The sequence below is a fragment of the Acinonyx jubatus genome, chromosome F2 (genome assembly GCF_027475565.1).
Source record: "Acinonyx jubatus isolate Ajub_Pintada_27869175 chromosome F2, VMU_Ajub_asm_v1.0, whole genome shotgun sequence".
NCBI lineage: Eukaryota > Metazoa > Chordata > Mammalia > Carnivora > Felidae > Acinonyx > Acinonyx jubatus.
The window spans coordinates 167,986-195,060 of record NC_069394.1 but is presented as its reverse complement, the minus strand read 5'-3'; the positions used below and the strand labels follow the sequence as shown (position 1 = coordinate 195,060).

General features: G+C 50.7%; 1 protein-coding gene and 1 long non-coding RNA gene across 13 annotated transcripts; one reads left to right on the top strand and one right to left on the bottom strand.

The window, feature by feature from the left end:
• Positions 1 to 1,274: 1,274 nt before the first annotated feature.
• On the bottom strand, positions 1,275 to 16,361 carry ZNF7 (zinc finger protein 7). Of its 12 annotated transcripts, none has more exons than XR_008292818.1 (6): positions 15,920 to 16,047; positions 14,528 to 14,570; positions 14,030 to 14,156; positions 9,087 to 9,203; positions 2,656 to 5,638; positions 1,275 to 1,944 (listed from the first exon to the last, which is right to left on the bottom strand). XR_008292818.1 is itself a non-coding variant. In XM_027063545.2 (5 exons), the coding sequence occupies exons 2-5, from the start codon at positions 14,552 to 14,554 to the stop codon at positions 3,840 to 3,842; spliced, it is 2,070 nt and encodes a 689-aa protein (XP_026919346.1). In that variant the 5' UTR covers positions 14,555 to 14,570; positions 15,920 to 16,047; the 3' UTR covers positions 1,275 to 3,839. The 12 variants fall into 12 exon arrangements, 10 of the variants coding, with proteins under 10 accessions (XP_026919346.1, XP_026919344.1, XP_026919347.1 ...); XR_008292817.1 differs by lacking the exon at positions 15,920 to 16,047 and adding an exon at positions 15,628 to 15,913 and having other exon boundaries at positions 14,030 to 14,189; XM_027063545.2 differs by having other exon boundaries at positions 1,275 to 5,638.
• LOC128312898 (uncharacterized) lies at positions 16,277 to 26,851 on the top strand. The gene is made up of 3 exons (XR_008292819.1): positions 16,277 to 16,413; positions 18,097 to 25,874; positions 26,715 to 26,851. It is a non-coding gene; the product is annotated as an uncharacterized LOC128312898 (long non-coding RNA).
• The last annotated feature ends 224 nt before the right edge of the window (positions 26,852 to 27,075 follow it).

Genomic DNA, 27,075 nt, shown 5'->3' with positions numbered 1-27,075 from the left:
ATGAACGGGCACAATTACTTTCTCACTGGCACTGAAATTTTAATTTCCTAGGTCACAAAATCATCTTGTTTTCAAGCATTTAAAAACCATTGTTAGTCTCTGGGGACATGCAAAACTAGGTGGCAGGTGGCTCTGCCATACCGCCCTCAACCCAGCCAGGCTGGGGTGGGTGGATCCTGTGTGCCCAAAGGACTCCCTAGGCTACAGAGCAACGGTCTACCCTCATCTGTAGTCAGTCCTTACCACTCACAGGCCTTGAGGTCCACCTTTGTCTCCAGCCTGTACAAGGTCTTGTACAGAGAATGGATACTTGTACTTGGAAAAATTTCCCTTTTCCATTTTCTTGATCTTATTTAGATCTCTGTGAAAAGAGTTTTCAAAAATAATCTCTACACTCAACATGCATGGGGCTTGAATCACGACCCCGACATCAAGAGCTGCATGCTCCACTGACTGAGCCAGCCAGGTGTCCCTCTGTGGAAACTCTTGATGCTCGTGCATTTCCTCTTCTGACAGTGTTTAACATCCCAACCTCAAAGCTCCCCAAATGCAGCATTCATTCGTGCGACAAAAATTTCCTAGGTTCTGAGTGCACGCCACGCACACTGTGTAAACTCACCTGGGCTCTGCACCCCCCACACCTTTGTGAAGCTTCCAGGAAGCTTGGTGGTTCCAATCCAATGTCATGAATCAAAGCTTAGCCTGATTGAGTAAAAAGTAGTTTCAAGTCAAAATTATGGGCTTATTGCTTCAAAAAAAAAAAAAATCCAAGGTATTTTAATATCTACTCTGAAATAGAGTTCTGGGCATTCTTAAAAACGTTCACTGTTACATCTACTGAAGCCCATGTTGGAAAATACCTTTTAAAGTAGAACAGAATGCCCAAAACCTTGCACTATCCCACAGGTGGCCCTCCTCCACCCCCTCTGCCAAAGGGCCACCAGCTCACAGGACACACACAGATGCTCTTCAAGGGCTCCAGGCATTTTAGGTGCTGAGGCAGCTTGATTTCACAAAGTCTTGCCGGGCAGGCCAGTGTCCCATGTCTCACGTGGATGCAGCTAAGGACTCCTCACCCTACACTTGTGCAGGGGAGGCTCTAGACTGGAATGTAAACTCTAGAGTGGTTTCTATCGAATTCCTGGTTGTATTGGGACATTTATATGAACAAACCGCACTAAGAGTTGAGAGGAAAAGTAATTCCTCAAAGGTTGGAGGGCATGAAGATTTTACCCAAGTTAACAAGGCAAGACCAGCAAGTGTGAACTTGGCCCTTGAATACAAGAGTGGGCAGAGCCAGCCTGCACACAAAAGGGCCAGCTCTGTTCCAATAAACTTTATTTGGTCACACTGAAATGTGATTTCAACATACTTCTCAAACGTCATAAAATAGTCATTTTTCCCATTTAAAAATGTAAAAACCCTTCTTAGCTTTTAGGCCTTTTAAGAGGTAAACTGAGGTACATTAAATTTTTGAAGAGTTTATATTTGAACAAACACTGCCTGGAGCCAGGCAGGACCACACTGAAACATCAGCAGTGCTGTGCAGGCAGGAGAAAAGGGAGAGGTGTTCATAGCCACAGGAGCAAAACTGGGAAACTGTGTGACTGGTGATGGCTTAAGCAGGTGCCTTATTTGGGGAAATCTAGTGGACCGTGATTAGGTGTTCTTAAATTTCATTTTCTCAGATAGGAGTGCATTTACCGGAACGGACTCTGGCTTAGCTTTTGATCTGCTTGTGTAGTTCCCAAGGCATGAGAGTCGCCCAGTCTAATGGCCTCGTACATATTTTCACAGGCTGCATAAACAGACAGCAAACTGCATTTTGCCCATACGCTATAATCTGTCAGCTCCTGATCTAGAACCATATCAATCCAAAGAGAGAATCCAGGTGAAGAAGATTTAGGTTGAATCCTCTGGCCCTTTTCGGCTGGCCCGTGGTTGCTGTTAGAAGACAGAAAGCACCACGCTCAGGCTGGAATCCGGAAGAGTTCATGTAACTTTCCACCCCTCTGTCCCATCATTACCCAGAAGTGGCAGAGACAGGTTTCCTTTCTGGGAATGGCACATTCAGTGACCAAACTGCCTTCCTAAGGCACGTGGGCCCACGAAAAGTCCCTGGTCCTCTGGCAATGACCCTTTTGGACACACTTCTGGGTGCAGTAGGTACAGGTGGAGAGGCGGTTACAGCCACTGAAATGGGCACAATGATTTCATGGCGTCCTGACACCTGGGCTGGGAACACCACTTCCAAGGGGGCGGGTACAGGCCAGGGGGACAATCTTTACTCCTAGGACTAGCACTGTGGCCTAAGAACAAACATACCACGCGTTGTGCCTGGCTGAGCAGCAGTGGGTGGCAACTGGGCTGACCTGCTGTGGGACCGAGATCCCTGTCCATGTATTAGAAACACAAACACACAGACTTGACCATCCTGGACTCTGCTGTTCCTAATGCCAGAAAGTTGGGGAATTCCCAATGCAAACAGAGGGATCAGCCAGCCTGATTTTCACCTAATACAAATCCAGAACCTGCTGTTGGGCCATACCACACATGGCCATTGAGGCTGTGTCTCAAGGACCTACCCACAGGCTTAACCATACCAGGTGATGGTGACCCAAATCAAGTGTTGCAATAAATCCTGAAGTGACTGACCTGTGTCCCTCTGGGTTACCTTTCTGTATGTGGGAGAAATGGGCCTCTCCATTGGGACAAGGGGGAGGGGTCCCTGGCCCAAATTTCACCCCTCTGATAACTGTCAATGACACCAAAGATCGGCAGGTCTCGAGTGAGTGGTCGTGGGTAGTAGCCAGTCTAAGACTTCTGGTCCCCTGGAACTTTTTCACAGTTGGCAGGGCCAGGACCCTGAGGGCGGGGCCACCATCAACACTGTTAGCCTCATTCTGCGGGTCAGCAGTCTGTCTCCACCTCCACCAGCATCCGGGAAAAGGCAATGGGCTCACATGCAGCTCGCAGACCCTCCTGGTTCTGGCAGTTTGTGTGGCAGGAGCGGTTCTGGGGAGTCTGGTAAGCAGCCTGGCCTCCGGGTAGCTCCGCTGGGCTCACATGAGCGGTTTCTGCAGTGCTGAGGCCAGGTCTGCCCTGGGTTCCGCTAGAGATGCTGGCTCGGGGTCTCAGTGTGGGAGCAGGGAGCTCTCCCACATTCAGTTCTTATGGTCACCCTGTAACGATGCTCAGATAAGCAGACAGACTCTGGATTTCATGGAGAACCGTGGCATCCAGAGTCACAGAGCAGGTCCCTGGGTGCAGGTGCTACTCCTGGAGTGCCTGCACTGATCCCAGCTCCTGTCTGAAGAGGCTGGTGCCAGGCCCTCTGGCTGTAGCCCCGGGTTGCTCTGATGGGGATGGAGTTGGAGGAAAAGGAGTCAGGTGAAGAAGGCAGCTTCCTCTGGGCTTCCACTAGCACAAGCTAACACATCCTTACTGCTGAAGCCAGTCTGAGGAACTGACTAAGGAACTGCTAAGGGAAGACGCTTTGGGCAACTTCTCAGCTACTTGTCTGGCAGGGCTCATGGGCCTTTTCCCATGACACTTCCTCATCCGCGGGATGTGGCGTCTTTCTTCTGTGAACTCGAAAGTCTACACATGTGCGCCCTGGCTTGAGGGACACAGGCTTTGCTGCGCGGGATGAGGTCACACGTTGCAGCAAAGATATATCCACTTTGTACGAGTTTGGACATTTTCTTTGTTAAGGGAGCAATTCTGAATCTATCCCCACATTCTAAATTCTTGTCAGTATAAATGATCCCATATAAAATACGTTAAGGTTAAGGCTGCAGGTTTATTCACATTTATACACGTTTATAAAGACAGGTGGTCTATCCCATGTGAATTTTCTGATGCTGAGTAAGCCGTGAGCTCCGATTAAAAGCTTTGCCACATTCGTTACATTTGTAAGGTTTCTCTCCAGTGTGAATTCTCTGATGAATGATTAGATGTGAGCGCCACCTGAATATTTTCTCACATTCGTTACATTTATGCAGTTTCTTTACAGTGCTGACTTTTCTACGGCTCACATGGGTAGAAGCTTCCAGGGTATTCCCATATTCATGATACCACTGGGCACGAGTGTGGATCCTCTGGTGCTCAATAAGATAGGAACTCCGGCTGAAGGCTTTCCCACACTCACTACATCCATACGGCTTCACTCCTGCATGAATTATCTGGTGTTGGAAAAGGGTTGAGTTTTGACTGAAGGCCTTCCCACATTCAGTACACTTATAGGGTCTCTCCCCAGTGTGGACCCTTTGATGTATTGTGAGCTGTGTGCTCATACTGAAAGCCTTTCCACATTCGACACACTCGTAGGGCTTCTCTCCCTTATGGATTCTCTGATGGTAAATGAGACTTGAACTCTGGCTGAAGGCTTTTCCACAGTCACTACACTCGTAGGGTTTCTCTCCAGTGTGAATTCTCTGGTGCTGAATTAGGTGTGAGCCCTGGACAAAGCCTTTCCCACACTCATCACACTTGAATGGTTTTTCTCCAGTGTGAGTTCGCTGGTGGCGAATAAGCCGTGAGCTACAACCAAAGGCTTTTGCACACTTGTTGCATTTATAAGGTTTCTCTCCAGTGTGGGTCAGCTGATGCTGACTAAGGCGAGACACCCACCTGAAGGCCTTCCCACACTCATCACACTTAAACGGTTTCTCTGTAGTGTGAATTCTCTGATGGGCAACGTGGCTGGGACTACCTGGGCTTCTTGGAAGTTGAAGCTTCTCCCCGGCATGCATCCGCTGGTGTTGAGCCAGGGTTGAGCTCTGGCTAAAGGCCTTCCCACACTCCTGGCACTGGTAGGGCCTCTCTCCAGTGTGGGTCCTCTGGTGTCTGACCAGCTGAGACTGTTGGCTGAAGGCCTTCCCACACTCCCGACAGCCATAGGGCCTCTCTCCCGTGTGGACCCTCTGGTGGTGGATGAGGCTGGAGCTCTGACCAAAGGCCTTTCCACACTCCTCACACCTGTAAGGCTTCTCTCCAGTATGAATTCTTTGATGCTGAATAAGTTTTGAGCTCAGACGAAAAGCTTTTCCACACTCAATGCATTTGAATGGCTTCTCTCCAGTGTGGATTCTCTGATGCTGATTAAGCTGCGAGCACAACCTGAAGACTTTCCCACATTCCTCACATTCATACGGCTTCTCTCCATGGCAGTTACTTCGAGGTTTCCCCTGCAAGCAATCAGGTAATTTTTTTTTACACTCTGGACATCTGTTAGGTTTCTTCGGTGTATTAATTTCCTGATGCAGAGCAATGTCCGGAGTCGATCTGAAACTCCTGCCACACATATCACATCTTCGGGATGTCCCTTCTGCAGCACCTCCCTTACTTTTGTCAGGGTGACAACCCAGTACGCCAATGCCCTCCGGCTCGCCACGTCCCTGGGCACCCTCCTTGGCGAAGGTCTTCCTGGGAGCCACAGTGCCAGTGTTCAAGCAGTTTTTCTGGAGGAGGGAGCTTGGCTTACTCTCTGACCAGACCTCAGAATCAGAGGTGTCTCTAAAGCCAGAACTCTGAGGAAAACCTTGTGGGGAGCTTCTGACCATGGCCACACGGGGTTCCGATTTTAGAGCATCCACGTCCTCACAGGCCTGCTCACTTGCCATCCCAACTGCAGAATCTGAAATAAACAGGAAATAAAATGGTTCTTATCCCCTGTGCTCAGAGAAAGGACAAAGACCGGGGGCAGTGGCGGAGGCTGCATCAGGCAAGGATACACCCACATGGAAAAACACTACCAGAAGTCGGGCCTTGGACAGTTCTCAAGACTTAGCTTCATTGACACTTTTACTTCATGCGTTCAACTACCGTGTGTTCCTGTGGGGGGGGACACATCAGCAGAGGCTCGTCCCGTGGGGAACCGGTATGAGTGAAAATCCGTAAGGAAGTTCTGGGCTGGAGAGCCTGGCAAGTGTGGCAAGAGGCAGGTTGGGCTTGAGGTGCCAGAGGCTCCTGGATCCAGAGGTGTGGTGAGGGGAGTTAACGGACAGGTTCCGAGGAAGATGAGGCTGGACAGCTGCCGTGGGGCACGCCCTGGGCGAGCCTGAAGGGGGGTGGTACTGAGCAGGACCCCAGACCCGAATTTGGCTTCCTCCAGCTGCTGCTAAGCCACCTTCTCTGATACACACCTGACCACGTACGTCAGCCCCACAGCTTCCAGGAGGCCACACCCGGTGGCCTATACTGCCTTCTCATTCCCTTGGGGTTCTGGTCAGTCCACTCACCCCTGACTGGCCCCCACGAGGCCTTCCTGACATCTGCCTTCCTTCTGGACTCTCCAAATAAGTGTCAGCCCCTCTCCTACTCGGCAGTCCCAGAGAGTACCCTTGCTAAACTCACACACCTCCTTGGTGTCTGTGATCACACCCAGGGTCATAACTAACATCACAACCAACTTCGTAACCAGTGCGATAACCGCTGTTATAACCAGTCCATTTCTACCCCACAGAAATATCCTCCAGGGGCCCAGTTCCAGGGTTCCTGGTGGCTCTTAATGTCAGTCCCCTCTCCCTCGGTGATCTGAAGTTCTCAGTCAGTCCTAGGGTGAGGAAGAGGCCATCACATACTGAGCATCTCCTGGGCATAAGGAACACTTAGTTCCTGGCCGTCCCTCAATTAGTCTTTGTGACAATCCAATGAGGTCAGTAGTGAGTCAGAGAAGGAGCTTGTGGTTCCCCAGTCACACAGCTAATTACAGAATCAGGAATGAACCCAATTCTGTTCCCCCAACACATGCCCCTTCAACCTCTCTGTGCCCTTATGACACAGGGCATCTCCTACCTGGCCTCTGGGGCACAATCACACAACCTTTCGACAGGGCAGGAGTGGCCATATGGTGCTGGCTCACTCAGTCCTCTGCCCAGGCCTCCCTCCACTCTGGAGATGAGAAAGTGGACACGCACTGCTCTCCTCTCCCTCCTGCTGGAAAACAAAGGCCTCCATGGACGCCAAGGAAGGGCACAGTGGAAACGTCCATAGTTGTGAGCCTAGAACCTCCCGCTGCACAGGAAGGAGAAAGATAATCCACGTGGTTCAGCAGCCACAAACCCACCCAACTCCTCTCTGGAGTCTGCCTCCATCTGGCTTTCTGCAACCAAGTCTATGAGAAGCCTCCTTATGCACCAGGCTTCCCCTCAGGCTCAGCTAGCCACATGGTCCCTCTCCTCTTTGGGCCCACGTCACACTTGTACCCAGCACGGCCCATTTTTACGTGACCCTACTTACTAGTGACACCTTCTCTGACAAAGACCCTCTCTTGACCAGCTCAGCCAGGCTCCTCTGAGCCCTTCTCGACCAGGCCTCATCCTTGGCCCGTAAGGACAAAAGACTAATGTCACTACTTACAGCTAAAGGTTTCCTCCCTAGGATGATCCTAGCCCTCCTTAAGGTGTGTGCCTGAGAAAACTCAAGGCTGTCAGAACGATCTGTTTATTCCAGCCACACCTGAGGGACAGGTTGTCTCCCAACTTCTGTGGGAGGGCAAGACCCAAATGCCACAAGCAGAGGTCAGCAAGCCCAGGTAGGTGTCAGAGGGTCCACTCCCTTCCGCTCTTGTAATCCATCACTTCCTGGCTCTAGCTGAACCCCACTCACCCCCTGCCTGCTCTGATCATGTCTGAACAAATGGAAGCCGAGTTCACTCACACTGGACTTTCTCCATTGCAATTTACTACTATGGATTAAGAAAAATCTACCCTCACCGTTTTAACTAGTGCCTCGCTGTGTGTATCTATGCATGACACTGCCCACGGGGCCCCTCGGGGACTCATAATTGAAGCCTAGAGTTCTCATCCTTCCCTAGAACTCGAAAGCCCTTCTCTGTAAGCTCTGAACAACCTGTGAGAGGATACAAGCACATGTTAAAAAACAGAGCCTCCTTCTGGAAGTGGTTTTCCCTCAGACAACAGATGTTGTCCCTGCAGGCTGACAGGCACTAAGGTCTCTTGTGCTGGGGACAAAGGTAGCTGTGGTGGTGGGTTAGGGGTGTGGCTCTGCAACCTGCTGCCGCTCTGGGCCATTCCTCAGTTACCTGCTGCACTAGCCAGGCACAGATAACATCTCTGGGTACTTACATTTTTCTGACATGCTCCACATGTTTTTATCCGTGAGGCCGTACTCTTGTCCTATGTCTCAGGCTTGTGACAAGTCTACATTTATTGTGGGGAGGTTTTCTTTGCTGCTGCCTCATCACCATAAAGACCATTTGCTGCGTACAAACCCATGGAACTACCCAATTCTGCCAGCTCCAGCTAGCTTTTCCGCCATGGTACCCTCTTTGAAATCTCTCTTCCACCTTGGAAATACTTAGTAAGAGCTGGGTTTTAACTGGGCTAGCCTACAGCTTTACCTCCTTCCCAGGAAGGATCAAAAAGGGGTCTAAGCAGGAAGGCAAGGCCAAGGAGGCTGGGGGCTGGGGTCAATGTTCCCAACACTCCTGCCCATACACTCATACCTCAGGACACAAACCTGCTGATGCCTCGATTTTGGCTGTGTGGCTTCCAGAATTGTGAGACAATTAACCTCTGTGGTTTTAAGCCTCAAGTTTGTGGTGCTTTGGTACAGCAGCCCTAGGACCCAACACAGCCCTGAAGCCTGATGTGAGAGGCTGGGTCACCCAGGAGCCCAAGCAGTTCTGGAGGAGCTGCTGGCAGGTGGGAGGCAACTGTCTCAGGATGACTGATGTTTGCCTGAGAGGCTGCTCAGAGCCAAGCTTAGTGCTTCCCTTGGAAGTTCCTTTGCACTTTGCTTAACAAGAACATCAGTAAAACTGGAAATTGAACCTATGCCTGAAAAGCAAACTCTGTTTTTGCTATAACACGTAAGAGTCTTATGTCCCTGCTTTTCTGTAGTTCAGTCTCTCCCAATACAACCCCACGACCAGGCGATAGTTCTGTCAACGGGCCCACCTGTGGCCCCGTGGTGCCCCCAGGCAGCCCGGCATGCCCTCTTGGCTGGTCCCTGTGGTCTGCCTTCAGCTTCCCACCCTCAACCCTTGCTGGGCATGGGTTCCCCGAACATCTCCTCACTCCTTTACCTGGAAACCTCTTTGCCACAGGCCTAAGCCTCACCTGTAAGGGAGGTCCTTGCCACCTCTCTCCCCTCGACTCCCTTCAGGTCAAGTACCCATGGCTCCTGCCCCTGCTCCAACCGGGAGATCAGCTCAGGCTTGAAGACCAGGAATCCTGCTGTGGGGATGGCAGAGAAGGGGACCATGTCAGCATGACTGAGGGTACATCCCAGGGCCCAATGCTCTTGGTTTCCAGGAATTAAGAGGCAGGGGGCTGTTGGAGCACAAGCAGAGCTTCCAAAGGGAACATCAGGGGGAGAGGGTCTGGACACAGTGGCCCTCTCTGTCCAGCTCCTCAAGTTGGACAATGAGAGATACCTGGACTCCCAGCCCATTCCCATCCACACCAGGGCCAGGATCCTCAGGGGATCTATCACCAAAGAATCTGCAAGGAACAGGCCAGGTCTAGCTTTAGGAGAAAGCAGCCAGGCACTGCCAGCACCTCCCTCAGCAGAGATGGCCTGTCCCTCAGTTCAGAGGGCAGGAACATTCCAGGAGATAGGAGTGGCCAAGAAGCAAGACAGAAACAACAAAAGTAAGCCAACAAATGAATGGATTTTAATTCGGAGGGCGCTAAGCCCTGTGGTCAGGGTTTCCCTCCCCCAGGTTTCCGGCTGTGGGGGTGGGGAAGGGCAAGCAGAGAGACCCTGCAGGATAAAGGCCTCAGGTGCACATAGGACTCCATGCTCAGCAGGAAACGTGCTCTCTCAAAGAACATGTGGAATGTACAAAGAAAACAACTCTAGGCCAACTGTGAAGGGAGTCATGTCCACAGGACAATACAACACTGTGCCCCAACCCAAAATATAATTGGATGTGAAGGTTATGACAACACGGAGCTCAAAGCTATTAGGTACTTGGGGCACCTGGATGGCTCAGTCGGTTAAGCATCTCCCTTCGGCTCAGGTCATCATCTCGCGGTTCATGGGTTCGAGCCCCACACTGGGCTCTGAGCTGACAGCTCAGAGCCTGGACCCTGCTTCGGATTCTGTGTTTCTTTCTCTCTCTCTCTCTCTCTCTCTCTCTGCCCCCCCCCCCCCACCACACACACACACCACACACACACTCTCAAAAATAAACATTAAAAAACTAAAAACAAACAACTACTTGAAAACTAAATAATGAATTACTAAGTAGCAGCTCTATTTACTACAAAACTCATGGGATGAAGCTGAAGCAGTATTTGCAAATAAAATTTTACATTTTTAAATACATTTATTATAGAAATGAGCATAGTAAAACGCAAATGAGATAAACGTTAAACTCAAGAAGTTGGGAACAAAACAGCACAGCAAACTCAAATAAATAAAAAGGAAGAAAATAATAAAGGTGGGGTGGGATTCAATGAAATAGAGAACAAAGGCAACAACACTATCCCCCCCCAGAGAAAGATCAGCCAAACCAAAACCTGGTTCTCTGAAAAAATGAATACGACAGCTCTTGTGGCAAAATTGAGGTCAACACAGTGAAAACATAAAATAAATAAGGAAAACAACTACACACACAATGCAGACTAAAAATAAAAGAGTATTATGAACAAACAGATGCTAAAAAACTTGGAAATCTAAACGAACACATCACTTTACAGGAAAACTAAAAATGACAAAATCAGCACAAAAGGAAACTTGCAAACTTGACAGATATTATTCACTAAAAAACAAAACCAGGGGCGCCTGGGTGGCTGAGTCGGTTGGGCATCTGACTATGGCTCAGGTCATGATCTCACGGTTTGTGAGTTTGAGCCCCGCGTCGGGCTCTGTGCTGACAGCTCAGAGCTTGGAGCCTTCTTCACATTCTGTGTCTCCCTCTTTCTCTGCCCCTTCCCTGTCTCTCAAAAATCAATAAACATTAAAAAAAGAAACAAACAAACAAAAACAAAACTAAAAGCAAAAAAACACTAGCGCAAGACCTTCCTTTCCCAAGGGCCCAAGGCCCAGACAGTTTTACCGGTGAGTTTTACCAAACACTGTAATTCCACCTACATAAATTCTTCCAGAAATTAAAGACAGCAAAATGTGCCCAGTTCATCTTATGAAACTCATATGCCAAGGGCCATTTGCCAAAAAAATAGAAAAACAATTCACAAAAAGAAAACATATAGGGGCACCTGGATGGCTCAGTTAAGCAAATGACTTCAGCTCAGGTCATCATCTCACAGTTCATGAGTTCAAGCACTGCGTCGGGCTCTGTGTTGACAGCTCAGAGCCTGGAGCCTGCTTCGGATTCTGTGTCTTCCTCTCTCTCTGCCTCTCCCCCGCTCACACTCTCTTTCTCTCTTCCTCAAAAAAAAAATTTTTTTAAACCTTTTTTAAATTAAAACACAAAAACAAACAAACAAACAAAAAACAAAAAAAAAACCAGGGGTGCCTGGGTGGCTGAGTCAGTTAAACATCCAACCTCAGGTCAGATCATGATCTCACAGTCTGTGGGTTCAAGCCCTACATTGGGCTCTGTGCTGACAGCTTGAAGCCTGCTTCAGATTCTGTGTCTCTCTCTCTCTCTTTCCCTCACCCACTCATGCTCTGTCTCTCTATCTCTCTCTCTCTCAAAAAATAAACATTAAAAAAAACCAAAACAACAAAAAACAATAAAAAGAAACATATTAAAAGTCAATTTTGCTCACGAACAGGGAAGCAAAAATCTGAAACATAATACTGCCTAGCTGAATCCAAAATAGTACTGAAATTTATATGTAAAATATAATTTAAGTAGAGTTTACTCCAGAAATACAAAACACGTTAATAAGATTTACTAGACTAATAAGGTGAAAAAATCATACAAACACTTCAATTGATGCAGAAAAAGAATTTGTTTACGATTATGATTAGCCAACTTCTGATGTTAATTAAATGTATTCCTTTTTTTTTTTTTTTAAAAAGGGGGGGTCTTTTTATTTATTTTTTAATTTATTTTTTAAGTAATCTCCACACCCAAGGTGGGCTGGAACTCACAGTCCCAAGATGAAGGAGATGCACAGACCAAGCCAGGTGCCCCTAGAAATCTTCCTTTTAGATTTTTTTCTATGTTTATTTATTTTTGAGAGAGAACACAAGCAGGGGAGGGGCAGAGAGAGAGACCAAGAATCCAAAGCACAAAGTTTGACATGGGGCTCAAACCCACGAACCGTTGAGATCATGACCTGAGCTGAAGTTGCACGTTCAACCGACTGAGCCCCCCAGGTGCCCTGAAGTATTCCCTTTAACACGAGGAACAAAGGGCGCCTGGGTGGTTCATCTGGTTGAGAGACCAACTCTTGATTTTGGCTCAGGTCATGATCCCAGGGCTGTGGGCTCGAGCCCCAAGTAGGGCTCCTTGTTGAGTATGGAGCCTGCCTAAAGTTCTCTCCCTCTCTCTCTCTCTCTCACTCTACCCTTCTTCCCGACTTGCACACGTTTGCTTTCTCTCAAATAAAAAAAATTAAATAAGGAACAAAACAGGCATATCCACATAAGTCCTGTCTGACACACCACTGTGGCTCTGGGCACAGCTAAAGGCCAGGACGCTGGGGGCACCAAGGGGGAAACCACCACTGGTTCAGCTGCAGGTGCCTCCTCCTAGAATACAGCACCAGAGCAGCAGGAAGTTCAACAAAGTTACCAAATACAAGCATTTCTGTAGAGCAGCTACACTCGGTTAAAAATATAGCAACATAAAAAAAGATACATTCACAAAGCAACCAAAAATAAAGCATCTAGAAGGGACCAGACCACTCTGGAGAAAATCTAATAAATTTCTAGAATTCTTTTTTTTTTTTTTAACGTTTATTTATTTTTGAGACAGAGAGACAGAGCATGAACAGGGGAGGGGCAGAGAGAGAGGGAAACACAGAATCTGAAATGGGCTCCAGGCTCTGAGCTATCAGCACAGAGCCCGACACGGGGCTCGAACTCACGGACCGTGAGATCATGACCTGAGCCGAAGTCGGACGTTTAACCGACCACGCCACCCAGGCGCCCCTAAATTTCTAGAATTCTAATAAATTACAGAGAATAAATGGAGACACATTCCATGGTCTTGGGTGGGAGCAGTTAATGAGGAAGAGATCAGTTCTTCTCTTGTTAATTCTAGAAATTCAAAGCACTCCCAATAAAAATTCCAGTTCCAAGTATTGAATAACTCACTTACTATAAACTTATATGAAAGAATTACCTTATTACCCACGAGTAGATAAGTGAAGTTTTATGCAAGAATAAAAAGGGGAAGTTGTCTTACCAGGTATTAAGACACACTACGAGGCCAGCTCAGAAACACAGTTACACACATGAAAAAAGGTGGCTCCACAAATCAAAGGAAGACAATGGGCTGCTTAGGCGGTGATACCAGGAAATGGCTCAGTGTATAAACAAAAATAAAGCAAGACTCCTACCTAACTCCAGACACAAACGTGATGCCAAGATCTAAATAAGAAAGATAAAGTTCACAGGCGAACGTACAAATTGTCTCTATGACCTTGGAGAGGAAAGAACTTTTAAATAAAATTTCAAAGATACAACCCAGAAGGCAAAAACTAATGGATTGGAGTCATTAAAATCTGACCTCACAAAGTTAACAAACACAGGGACACCGATTCAGTTAAGTACCTGACTTTGGCTCAGGTCATGATCTCATGGTTCGTGAGTTTCAGCCCCACGTGGGGCTCTGTTCTGACAGCTCAGAGCCTGGAGCCTGCTTCAGATTCTGTCTCCCTCTCTCTTTGCCCCTCCCCTGCTTGCATTCTCTCGCTTTCTCAAAAATAAGCATTAAAAATTTTTTTTTAAAAAGTTAACAAACACAAGAGAACGGGAAAAGTTATTTACAACGCACAGAACTCACCACAACACCTCCCAGGGTCAGCTCTTGACCCACAAAGACCCACGGCCCCCATAACCACAGCCCTGACAAGGGCCTGGCTAGGTGGGTGCTGACCAATGATGAAGGGGGAGGGGTCCCAAGATGCAGCCTCACCTAGTCCAGCCACACTGCTGTGGTTCTCCAGCATTACTTCCTTGTAGAGGGCCCTCTGGCCAGGGTCCAGACACTGCCACTCCTCCCTCGAGAAGTGCACGGCCACATCACCGAATGTCACAGCCTCCTGAAAAAACATACACCAGCACCCCAGGGAAACCTGGGTGCCAGCCCCATCCTGGCTCCACCTCATGGTGTGTCTCAGCCACATGTACCACAGGGCTGGGCAAGACAGTCACCAAGCCCCTTTGGCTCTAAAATCAAGGGGAGTGGCAGTATGAAGGAGGGGGAAGGAGCCAGACCTACAAACCTCCCCCCACAAGAGCCTTCAGATGGGCCCCAGTCTGGGCAGAGGATGGGCTTGCCTGAGCTTGGGCATGGCCACAAGGGGCCAATGGAGGGTCTAGGCCAAGGCCCAGTGGGCAGGGTGGGTTCTCAGAAGAAAAGGTAGGGGCCCTCACAGAGCAAGTGAGGGAACGGAGGCAGTCACACTCCTACCATGAGGCTCGGTGGGTGGGCATCCATGTGTCCTGGATGAGACCTGTTGGCAGTTATGAAAGGATCAGAGGTCAGGGTACTGGAGGACCCCTAGCCCTGACTTCCTGGCTAACTGAGAGGGTACTGTGTTCTCCAATCCTTTACCTTTAACCCCAGATGTTCATTAGCAAGGACATAAGGTGGAACCAACATAACCACAGCACTTAAGTATCTTCCCCCACTCCCCACCAAAGCTTCATCTTTCAGAGTGTGTGGTGTGTGGGAATCACTCCAGACACAGAAGGGGTGGTTGCCACACGTGGTAAGTGCTAGACTAAGCAATGGGGATGTAGCAGCGCACAACGCTTGAGAACTTTCCCATCATGAAGCACAGTCTAAAGGGTTAACGATACAAACACAATATCACAACCATGACCATGCCCCAGTGCAAGAAAACTCTGAAAGCATTTAAACTAGGAAACTCTGGTTTAATGATGAGTCACTTCCCAGGGGAGCTAACTAGGCCAAGAGGATGGAGGTAGGGAGGGCGCTAAAGGCAGCAGGGAAGGCATGTGCAAAGGAACTGAAGCAAAATAGAACGGGCAGAATGAGTCCATGGAGCTGTTCACAAGCAGCAAGGGGAAGTGGTGGTGTGACTGGAGGATGACGCCAGAACAGTGGATTACCGTAGGAAAAGGAACGGATTCAGAATCCCCGCCCGCCCCAGCAATCTACATAAACTTGGCCCCAATCCCAGGCATTCCCCTAGGCAGTCTGAATGAGAAGTGGGCTTCCTATGGGAGCTTCTGGCTCAGAAAGTGGCGTGTGGGCGGAAGCTCCAGGCCGTGGGCATAGTGAAGCTGACCCAGGCAGTAGTGAGCACTGTCGGGTGGGCCCCCACCTGCGACGGGCCAAGAGTGAATCTGGAAGCGCTGGATCCCAGGTTCCCAGTAGAAACGAAAAGGCCCTGAGAAGGGAAACACCCCACCCTACCCTAGGCACAGCCCTTTTTTTTTTTTTTTACCACTGTCCCACGGGCAGTAAATGAGGGGAAAAGGCGACTTGAGAAGCTGTAGTTATGCAGAAAGGAGAATCAGGGATCCCCTCTCGAGCAGGCCTACACCTGGTGGGAGGCCGCGGGTGGATCCCGCGCCGGGCCTGCAGGACTCGCCCAAATGCCTCCTGCCTCCGCGGGCCAAGGCGGCCGCAGTTCGACCACCTCCCACGCCAGGCGCCCATGGCCTCCCCAAGCCGCTCGCGACATCCGCGCTTCCCAGCGGGGAGGCAGGGGATCGCCGGGCCCGCAGTGCCGGAGACGGGAGGACGCGGGGGTCGGCCGGTTGCCGCTCCGTCCGAGGGCGATGAGCAGGTAACGTGCCCCAACCCGAGTCCGCGCCGGACGCGCCCACTCACCCTCCCCGTGGGCCGCCCGAGCCTCGAAACGCGGGACAAAACCGGAAACGGGCCTCGGGCTCACGCTCCCTCTTCTTCTCACAGACTTCCGGGCGTTCTGGGCGGCTCGGAGGCTCGGCCGTCTCGATGGTTCCCAGCCGCCCCGCCCCGGCGCTGGGGAAGGGGCGGGGCTGGGGTCAAGGGAGGGGCGGGGCTGGGGTCAAGGGAGGGGTGGGCCCGCGGAAGGTGGCGGACGTGGAGGCCAAAGGGCGGAGGGGTCCTGGCGAAGCGGGTGAAGAGCCTGAGGTGGCCCGGGCCCGGCCCCGCCTACCTCTTATCACCTCGGGGACGCTGGACCCCGCACCAGATCTGTGCCCGGGCTTTTCTACAGAAGGCAGCTCCCGCTGGGCACGGTCCAGGCACCGGGCAACGGAGACGCCCCGACCACGGGCGAAGTGGGCACGGGGGAGCGGCTAGCTTGGGAGGAGGGCAGAGGAGCCGAGTGGAGACAGCAGGTATTGTCTGGGTGGTTGGGGCACGTGGTCCAGGCCGCGGACACCGCTGAAGCTGGGCGGGAGGCGCAGGGCACCTAAAGCGGAAGAATGCGCCCCGGAGGCGGGAAGGGCGGGGCAGAGAATGCGCAGAACTTTTTCGGTAGAAGAGACCTAGCACTCGACTCGTCGACGACCCAAATATCGGGGTCCCTGACAGCCGCGGTGAAATCTGGCGCAAACCCTACGGGAGGAGATGGACTGAATCAGCCCCCCGCCCCGACTCCGAGGGGAGGTACTAGGGAAAAGCGGGCCTTGCGGGGGTTCTCCGGCGAGATCAGCTCCTTTCCCGAGCCTCTCGGTCCTAGCGCTCACAGCCTGCAACACCGCCGCTCCTAACTCAACTCTACCAGTCCCACATCCTCTCTGGTTACGCACAGGGAGCATCTGTGCAAATGATGAATAAACGAGTGAATAGAGAACTGGGAAGGACAGGGAACATACCTGCTTCCCAGCCGCCCTCCAGGTCCTAATTCCCAACCAAGGCGCTTCCAGAAAGAAACCCGGGTGCGCTGAGCACACTTCTGGTCCCACCTACTGGGAGCCTTCCAACTGGAGTCTTCACACAGCAGCATCGAAAGCTGGGGGAGTCCTGGCCCCAGGCTAGCCTGTTCTAGGTAGATGGGTAGGGTCATTCCCAAGATGACTCAAAGAGCAAGAAGGGGAGGCAAAGACCCTTAGGATAGAGCTGTTTCAGCCAGCACGAGAGCCTGGTCCAGAGCACCCACCCACCCCACACCTGGGCGGTGTTGGGGGTGCAGATACCAGGGTGCTAAGGCCCTGCAGGTGCTGCTGGGGTGGGGGCGGGGCAGCAGTGATGGGGATTTCTTCTATCCATTGCAGGCCATTCCAGGACCTCCATGCCCCAGTCCCACAATCCTCACTGAACCTTGGGCCCAATGAGCAAACAAACCAACTGTTCATAGCCAGAGGCCTAAACACTATGAATGGTCAGTGTGTCCCTTCTCTGAGCCAGCCCAGATTGCTTTCCAGCTATTTCCAGCCTGGGAATAGGATTCCACATCATAAATGTAACTAGGGGAAAAGTCGTTACCTTAATCACTTACAAGAAGATGTGTTTCTAAGGACTTTTTCTGTATCCTAGTAGGTAGCCCAGAGCAATAATACTTTCAACAAACTGGAACAGAGCTTCTCCACAGGCCATCCTTGGGCACTCAGGAGTCTCATGATATACTACAATATACCTAGGGCTTGTTTTAGTCTGGTATGGTAAGACATGCAGACTTGGAAATGATTGTCATGAAGGAAGATAATTATACTCAGTTTCTCTAGAAGGCAGGGTACAACATGAAGGGCCACACTGGGAAGCACCAGCATAGGTCAGGAGGCAGGAGAGAGGGAGGGTACAGTGTGGCCCAGAGCCTTTATTGGGGTTTCTGCAGGAAGGAATGGGCAATGCAGGGCAGGTACACTAAGTAAAATTAGGGTCAGATAGTTTGAATAATTTCAGCAAGCTCCAGGGTAGAAATGTGATTTCTAATTGATAAGTGGCTCTGGGATGAATTAGGGCAGGAGGAGCTTTGCCTTGGTGTGTGAGTTTGATAAAGGAGATAGTTGGGAGTGTGGGCTCTGGATTTGTTGGCTTGTATCAAAGCCTTGCTCTAAAGGGTTGTTTGCTATTTCTAGGAATGTCTTTTGGATCTAGGCCTGCTTGGCTCCAAAGCTGGTGGGAGGAACCAACAGACCCAAGGGCCTTGCACAGAAGCAGAATTTCCCTAATCCCCCGGCCTGAGAAGGTCAGGAGCTGGGAATCCTGAGAACAAAAAGGGAGTTGGAAGTAGGGCCAAGAGGGCCTGAGGAGGTTGGTGACAAGGGCCTGTGTCCAGCACAGAGAGACCTTGTCCCCACCCCTCCTGGGCTGTCTATTGGCACCAGGCTCTTCCTGAGGCCCCATCTCCTCCCTCTCCTGTGTGACTCCTTTTCTCCTACTCAGGCCCAGGTCCCTCAAAGGCAGAGCCTGTGATGTTTCCATCATGCATCTCTTCTGTGCTCAACAAGGATCACATGCTCAATAGAAACCTGTTTGAAAGACTGAGTAACCTGAGTCAGCAAACTTATTTTTCTTTAAAGGAACATAAAAACTGAAAAATAGGATTTCCAAAAATTATGTGGATTTCCTGCACTCAGAACGGGAGTTCAAGTTTAATTAGAATGGAACTGAAATATGGCTGAAGTGGTACTCAGAGATACGCCTTTTACAAAATTCACTCTACCAGATGTCACTGATACTTTTGAATTCTTTTTCAGAGGAGAGCTGCTTCCTGTTAGTGTCCATTTGAATACTGCTGTTTAAAAAAAGTCAGGGCTCACACCCATTGGGATTGCTACTATCAAAACAACAAAAAACAACAAGTGTTGACGAGCATTTGGAGAAAGGGAACCCTCGTGCACTGCTGGTCGGGGTGTAGAATGATGCAGCCACTGTAGAAAACAGTAAAAAAATTAAACACAAGTACTTTATGACCTAGTTCCACTTCTGGGTGAATGCACAAAGGAATTGAAAGCAGGGTCTGGAAGAGATGTTGGTGCACCCATGTTCACAGCAATATTAGTTACAGTCGCCAAAAGGTGGAAGCAATGCAAGTCTCCATGACAGATGAGTGGATAAGGAAAATGTCCAACCATACAATAGTAAATATTACTCAACCTTTTAAAAGGAAAGACATTGTATCACAGCTACAACATTGATAAATTCAGAGGACATTATACTCTGTGAAATCAGCAGTCAAAAAAGGACAAATACTATTTTACTCCAGTAAGATGAGGTTCCTAGAGTAGTCAGAAATCATAGGGACATAAAGTAGAATGGTAGTTACCAGGATCTGGGAGAAGGGAACGGGGAATTGTTTAATGGGGATGGTTTCAGTTTTACAAAGTGAAAAGGGTTCTCAAGATGGATGGTTGTGACGGGTCCACCGTATGAATACGCTTAATACCACCAAACTGTACACTTAAAAATGGTTACGATGGCAAACACTGTGTATATTTTACCACAGTTTTTTTTTAATTTTGGAAAAAAGTCAGGGCTGAAAACTGGCTTTGTGCTTTGAAAAAGGGCACCTCTTCAAGTATATTCTTAGTTTACTTAGTGAGAAAACCACATTTTGCAAATACTTCGAGGATTTGCTGACAAGATCACCAGCTGATGCTTTTCCACAGGCTGGAGGCATAGGGAAACCTAAGCTTGCTTGCTTGCTTATTTAGTTAGCTAATTTATTTATTTTGAGAGGAATGAGAGAGAGAGAGAGAGAGAGAGAGAGAGAGAGAGAGAGAGGTGGGCAAGGGCAGCTTGGAGCCTGACTCAGGGCTCAATCCCACAAACCAAGATCATGACCTGAGTTGAAATCAAGAGTTGGACGCTCAACTAGCTGAGCCACCCAGGCGCCCCAACCTAAGCTTTTAAAGGCTTTTTAACTGATTACTCCAGACCTACCAGAATACTTAAAATCAGTTGATTAGGTGCTTTAATCCCATCTGCAAAATCACTTCACAACAGCCTTTGGGTTAGTGTCTAAGTATTAGGTAGGTGTGTGAGCTACAAATGACCACCATTTCCTTCCTCCTGCATAGCCTGCCACTCAGGAATTCAGCTGAAGGGGAATTCTGGGGACAGTTTAGCCCGGTGACCTGACACACTAAAAGTCATTTTAAACACTAGAGTAATCCTGTTTGTAAAAACACAGGCACACATAGGCTGAATATTTGAAATGTAGAGAAAAAAGTCTGGAATGAACTACCCAGACTTAACAGGTGTATGTCTGGGGAGTAAGGTGGGAATGTGGGACAAGGGAAGAGGGAAATATTTCCTATTTTTGTATTGAGATTTCGTTATTGTTTTACTGCAAATATGTAGTATTTCTGTAACTTAACCAAAGTAAAGAAAGTGTTTTATAAAATCCTGGGGTGGACAAGGCCTTTCTAATCATAACAAGACAGTTTTGCCCGTAGGGAACATGTCTTTTTCTTATTAAAAACCTCATAACTAAAAGCAAATAAGGAACTGGGAAAAAATATTCATAATATATCACTTCCTCAAGTGTATGATGCAGTTTCTGTCCCATCTCTTCCATGCTCACCCACCACCAAAAGACCTGTGGTTTGTATCACAGTTGAAGAAACAGGTATTAAGGGAAAGGGATTGGAGCTCAACACAGAGGCTTAAAAACCTAATAAAAATAGGTACAAGAGCTTACAGGGAACTTACTCACGAAAAGGCCAAGAAATATAAATGAAAACAAGACTGGCATTTTTCATGATTAATCAAATGGTTAAAAACAGTCCCTCCACATCTGTAACCCCGATGGGGAAAGTCCACCTCAGCCACAAGCAAATGTGCACAGGTCTGCTACGGGGCCAACAAATACAGTGAAGGTGTGAGGAAAGGACAGATGTGTGACAGTAAGGAAGCTGCTACCTAAACCAGTCAGCAGGGACACGGTTCTAAGCAAAGTAAACCCCGATTTGTAAAACAAATACCATACATGTGCATTAGAAAGAGTCAGGGGGTGGGGAGGCACCTGCGTGACTCACTTGGTTAAGCATCCGACTTTGGTTCAGGTCATAGTCTTGTGGGTTCGAGCCCCACGTCGGGGTTCTGTGCTGACAGCAAGAGCCTGCAGCCTGGGTTAGATTCTGTGTCTCCCTGTGTCTCCCGACAATAAATAAACATTTAAAAAAAATTTTTTTTAAGAGGCTAAGGGGGTGCCTGGGTGGCTCAGTCAGTTAACTGTCCAACTCTTGATCTCGGTTTTGGTCATGTCTTGTGATTCATGAGATCGAGCTCTGCTGAGAGCGCAGAAACTGCTTGGGATTCTCTCTCTCCTCTCTCTGTGCCTCCCCAACTCATGTTCTCTCTGTCTCAAAATAAATAAATAAGCATTAAAATTTAAAAAAAGAGGCTAAGAAAACACACCAAACATCGCTGTAGTGACCTCTGAAGAGTGAGACCAAAGGGCAGTTTTTTACATTTCTAAGTTCTTGCATTTCCCAAATGTCCTAAAATAAATTTATATTTGGGGAAAAATGATTAAAAAATACACATTCACTGGTAGCTCTGCTTGGGGCTGGCGGCTTCCTTTCTGGCGTACCTTTTGTAAGATGCTGTAGAAGCCCCTCCGTGTTCTCAGGGCTCCTGGGGCCGAGGGGGGGGGGGGTGGCTGATGAAGAAGAAGGGTCACTAAGAGATGGCCCCTCTCACCAGTGGCCACCCAGGGAAGCTTCTCCCCAGTGAATACCTTCTGCTGACAGGCCTGCTGAGGGATCACACTTAGCCTGGCTGGGGCTCCCAAGGCACTGCCTGGGAGCCTGCAGACCCCACTCCCGAGTCCTGCTTCAGCCACCACTACCCCTCCAGCTTTGCCGTGGCTTGTCAACAAACCCTGGGTCTACCTGAGAGTTCCCAACATCTCCATGGCAGGTGTTGTGTGGATTCTAGTCCTCTGCCCCACTAGGTGGCTGGGTCCCCTGCCAACAGTCTGATCTTGGTCAATTCTAGTAACAAATGAACATCCAAAAAAAAAAAAAAAAGCCAACAGATTCCGCTCCCCTCCCCCCATCACAAGTCAATATTTGGAAAACCGAGGAGTGGAAAGAGAAAACGAAACCCACCCCCAACCCCCACTTGTGTTGGAGCCCGCGTGTGCCTCCAGGCGCAGACTTGGACGGTTTAGAAATGCCGCCCTCCCGCGGGCATCTGGGCTCAGCAGTTGTGGGGGGACCCGCTCCGGCTCAGCCTTCCTCACTGCCCTTCCCTCGGGCTGCTCGACCACAGCCCTGGCCCTGACCCTTCTCACAGCCAAGCGGGGAGGACCGACAGCCTTCTGCCTTGGGGCCCCCTCCTGGATGAGTTCTCCGCCTTTCATCAACTCAACGGGGAGCCCAGTGGGGCACCCGTCTGTCCTCCCCACCCTCCCGGGAACACGCGGGCCCGTGGACTTTCTGGTGTTGGATGAGGGCTGACGGCCGGCCGCAGGCCCCGCCACAGGCCCGGCACCGGTAGGGCCTCTCGGCACTGTGGAGCCGGTAGTGCTCATTCAGCGTGTAGCTCCTGCGGAAAGCCTTGCCACACTCCGTGCAGGCAAAGGGCTTCTGCTTGGTGTGGGTCTTCTGGTGCAGAGTGAGGTTGGACTTCCGGCTGAAGGCTTTGCCGCATTCCCTGCACTCGAATGGCTTCTCGCCCGTGTGCAGCCTCTGGTGCAGGAGGAGCAAGGAGTTGTGTTTGAAGGGCTTCTGGCACACGGGGCACTCGAACGGCCTGGCGCCCGAGGCGGTCTTCCGTGCGGCGCCGGGCTGGGGGTCCTGGCGGCCGCCGTCTTCTCGGGGGCCGTCCCCGGCGTGCAGCCGGTGGTGTTTGAGGAGCGACGACCCGCGGATGAAGCGCTGCCCGCACTGCAGGCACGTGTACGGCCGCTCCCCGCTGTGGATGCGGCCGTGCTCGTTGAGGGTGAACCTGCGGCAGAAGGCCTTCCCGCACTCGCCGCACTCGTACGGCTTTTCTCCCGTGTGGAACTTCTGGTGCTGCCGGAGCCGGGAGCTGCGGCCAAAGGCCTTCCCGCACTCGCCGCACTCGTAGGGCTTCTCCCGCGTGTGGACCCTGTGGTGTGCGGTCAGCTGAGTGCTCTGCCGGAAGGCCTTCCCGCACTCGCTGCACTGGTAGGGCTTCTCCTCAGTGTGGATGAGCTGGTGTCTCAGGAGGATGGAGCTCTGCTTGAAGGCCTTGCCACACTCGGTGCACTGGTAGGGCTTGGCCCCCGTGTGGATGACCTGGTGCCTGAGCAGCAGCGAGTTGTACTTGAATGCCTTGCCGCAAGCACACCTGTACACTCTGTCCCCAGCAGCCTCTGCAGGGCCCAAGCCTGGCTGTTTTGCCTCCAGGGTCCCCAGGGACGTGCTAAGTTCCCCACCAAGGCCGCCTGCCTGGGGGTCGAGTTGTCCTTTATCTGACCCATCTTTAGGACGGCCATTCCTCTCCTCAGGGAGGCGCCCCCAAACTGTGCCCAACAGTCCTAACTGCTTAGAGGACACTCTCCCCGGAGAAGACTCCTTGACCCCGGCCTCCATCCTAGAATCTGGAAGAATGAACAGAAAATGGAAAGGTGACCTCGCCTCTACGTTCACCAAAGGAACTCTGATTTGAAGACAGAATCCTCATGTCAAAGTGGTAGAGAGGTTTGGAAACTTCTTGCAAGAAAGAAACTGTAAAATCAGGGTTTGTATAAGAGGATCCAAAGGAAGGTTCATTAAGGGCTTAAGCACTGTGGGAGGTTAGCTCAAGAGGGGAACTCATGACCAGAGAGGGGCATCAGGAGGACAGGGGAGGGCACAGCTTGGCCCAAAGTACTGGGGCAGAGGTTGGGGGGTAGGGAGCAGGCCTGATGCAGGAGTGGGACCTGCAGGGTGTGGGGTACTGCTATCCTTTGCTCACCTCTTCCTCCCAGCACTCACTCACAGGTCATCCACTCAGTAGACAGGTCAGAGTCCTGCCCATACAGGCCCCATGGACTGCAGGCCACCTTTCCTCCCTTTCTGCAGCCTCTGCAGTCCCAAACTCAGGCCTTGGCATGTGAGCCACGGGGAGCTGGAAGGATCAAAGCAGCTCAAGGGTCTTCCCTGCTGGGTCTTCCTCACACACCCACTGCCCCCACAGATCTGGCCCGACACCTCGGGGCACCAGGAAGGATGTTCATGCACTTGGGTTTCTTGTACAAGTTAGCCCTGGGTGACCTTGGATGACAAGCAAGGTGTTTAGTAAGAAATTTGGCCATGCTGTGAGGAACTAAACGTACAGCCTTCCAAGCACCAGGGGGCTACAAGGAGCTGTGTGAAGGCCAGGCCGTGCTGTGCCTTGCACTTACCTGGGCACAGGTTGGCCACAGTCCCTTGCTCCTCAGCCACCTGCAGAATCAAAGCCCCTGGCTCCTCCCCTTGTTCCAAGAGGGAGATCAGCGCTGGTTTGGCAACGAGAAAGCCTACATGCAGGGAGGAGAGCAGCACGTGTCAGGGAGCAGGAGGAAGGGTGTCTGGCTGCCTGGCTGGAGGCCTCAGAGGACACACACTTGGGGTGGGTTGGAACACCTACTTTCCCAGGAGCAGGGCAACTGGGTGGCCATGGAGAGATGAGGGGGAACCCCTCCAACTTCCCCTCTGAACATGTTAGGCTTTGAATTTGGAAAGGAACCAACTCCCCCAGGAGGCCGGTGGAAGAAGCAGGGTTGTGTCTGAGCCCAGCCCCAGGATGGAAGGGGAAGCCTCACCCAGTGAGGCCACGTGCCCGTAGTTCTCCAGCATCACGTCCCTGTACAGTGCCCGCTGGTCGGGGGCCAGGCAACTCCACTCTATTCTCGTGAAGTACACAGCCACGTCCTCAAACACAACGGCCTCCTGCAACCACAAACTCTGCTGTCTGGGGTTATCTGGGCAGGAGATGCGGAGACCATGTCAGGGATACTTAGGTTGCCTGTTCAGCTCTGGGAAGTCAAGGCTTCTGTATGGTCACTGCTGCATTCCTAAGGCCTGGCATGGGGGGGAGGGGGTACACCTCAACACTCTCCAAGGAAAAGTGGAACAGCCCTATTGCCAAAGCCACGGGAGAAGTGAGGGTCTCAACCCTGGCCTGGGTAGGGGCACCCTCGAGATGCTGGTGGCTGAGCCTCCACACTGGTGGGGAGAGTTCCTGTCCTGTTCTCTGGTTCTCTGCTCTTAGTGGAGAAGCCAAGGGCTGTGTGCACCAAGAAGGTCTGACCATTCACACCAGATGGAGGCAGGTGCTGGGGAGGGACAGGGCCCCTGACCTTGCTTGCTGACCCTTGAAGCTCAGGGGCTTCAGGAGACTGTGGGCAGCCTACTTCTGCCCAAAGCCTCAGGAAGGAGTTGACAGAGCCATTGTGAGTCTTCGAAGGGAGGAGGCTGACCCTTGGCTTACAGAATCCATCCCTGTGACCCACCTGCAGGAGTGGGAGCTACATGGGTGGGCCTGGGGCCCCCTGGGAAGGTCCTCAGGGCTGAAAAGCTGAGGATGGGGATGAAGGCAGCCTAAAGGCTCAGAGGGGACACTCACCTGGAGTCTGGGCGTCGCAAGTGGCACCGCCATTCCAAGGTCCCCTTCAGGGGAAAGGCAGGCGCTGGGGACGGTGAGTGTTGAGTAGGAAGAGCCCAGGCCTAAGGCCCATCCACCCCTGTCCCTGTCTCCCAGAAGGACCACCCAGATACAGAAGAGACAGGAAAGCGTGAGACATGAGGCAAGCACATCCCGGTCACCCCAGACGACCCCTCACATCCCAAGAAGCCACAACCTGAGACCTGCTCACCCACAAGCCTCCACCTCTCACTCCTGGTTTTCCCAGGGATGTCTTCTGGGACCATCCTACTTCAAATGATATTCCCGGGTGTCTGGATAGCTCACTCAGGTAAGAGTGTGACTCTTGATTTCCACTCAGGTCACGAGCTCACAGTTTGTGAGTTCAAGCCCTGAGTCAGGCTCCATACTGACAGACTGGAGCCTGCTTGGGGTTCTCTCTCTCCCCCCCCCCCTTCCCTCACATGTAAGTGTGCTCTCTCTCAAAATAAATAAACTTAAATAAATAAATAAATAAATAAAATGCCATCCCCACCGCAGAATTCCTTCCCTATCCTCATTCCGTTTTATTTTCATCCATAGCACCTGTTATCGGACATAATGCAGTCAACTTACTTGCTTCTTATCCACCTTCCCCCATGAGATGAGACCTGCAGTCTGGTTATTCATGCTGTACCCCCAGGGCCTGGGGGAGGGCCTGATACACAGCAAGGATTTGTGGAATGAATGAGTGGTTCCCTGACAGTGGGTGATTCTGCAACCAGTAAAACCATGTTGTGGAACACCAGAAAACATTGTTACTGCATTACCACGTGAAATAAGCAGACTCTAAGCAAAAAAATAAATCTGGCAGCACATACCCCAGCACATTAGCCTTAGTTTCTTCCAAGGTAGTTTTTATTTTCCTTCTTCTCATTTTTCCGATTTCTCTAAGACTTATTGCTTCTTTTCAAATATGTGTCGCAGTTGAGGAAAAATTATTTATAAAAGCCAGTAAATACAATCTGCTCTGGCTAGGTGCTCAGAGTAGACTCTGGTCTCCGTGTCCCCTCCTCAGTGGACACTTGAGCTCCTGTGTATTGGGTGGAGGTATCTAGAGTACCCTTTTCTGTGGGGCTTGAGCCTCCTAAGTAGCTGCCGCTTTGTAAAGCAATGTCCCTTTTGGCAACAGCAGAAATCCTGCGGTTATGATGCTACGAGGTAACATCTGGAAGGAAGGCCCTTTTAACATGTGAGAGTATAACAGGCTACAGAGGATGATCTGAGAGGCTTGGTGAGTCATCTGTGCCCAGACAGCACAAACGGCAAATGCAAAGAGCAGAGCCACACCACTATTAGACACGGCACTGGGCTGTCTGTCCAGGGCAGTCTGCGTGGACCATTGCTGCTGCCCCTGTTGACAGAGCTATTGTCCTCCTCACCCCGACAAGACAGCCACAGCATCTTAAGAGGAGGAGCATCTCAGGAGAAGACCTGGCTGTCAACTCAACACATACCGCTCTCCACAGTTAGGAGGTAAGTTACCATGCCTG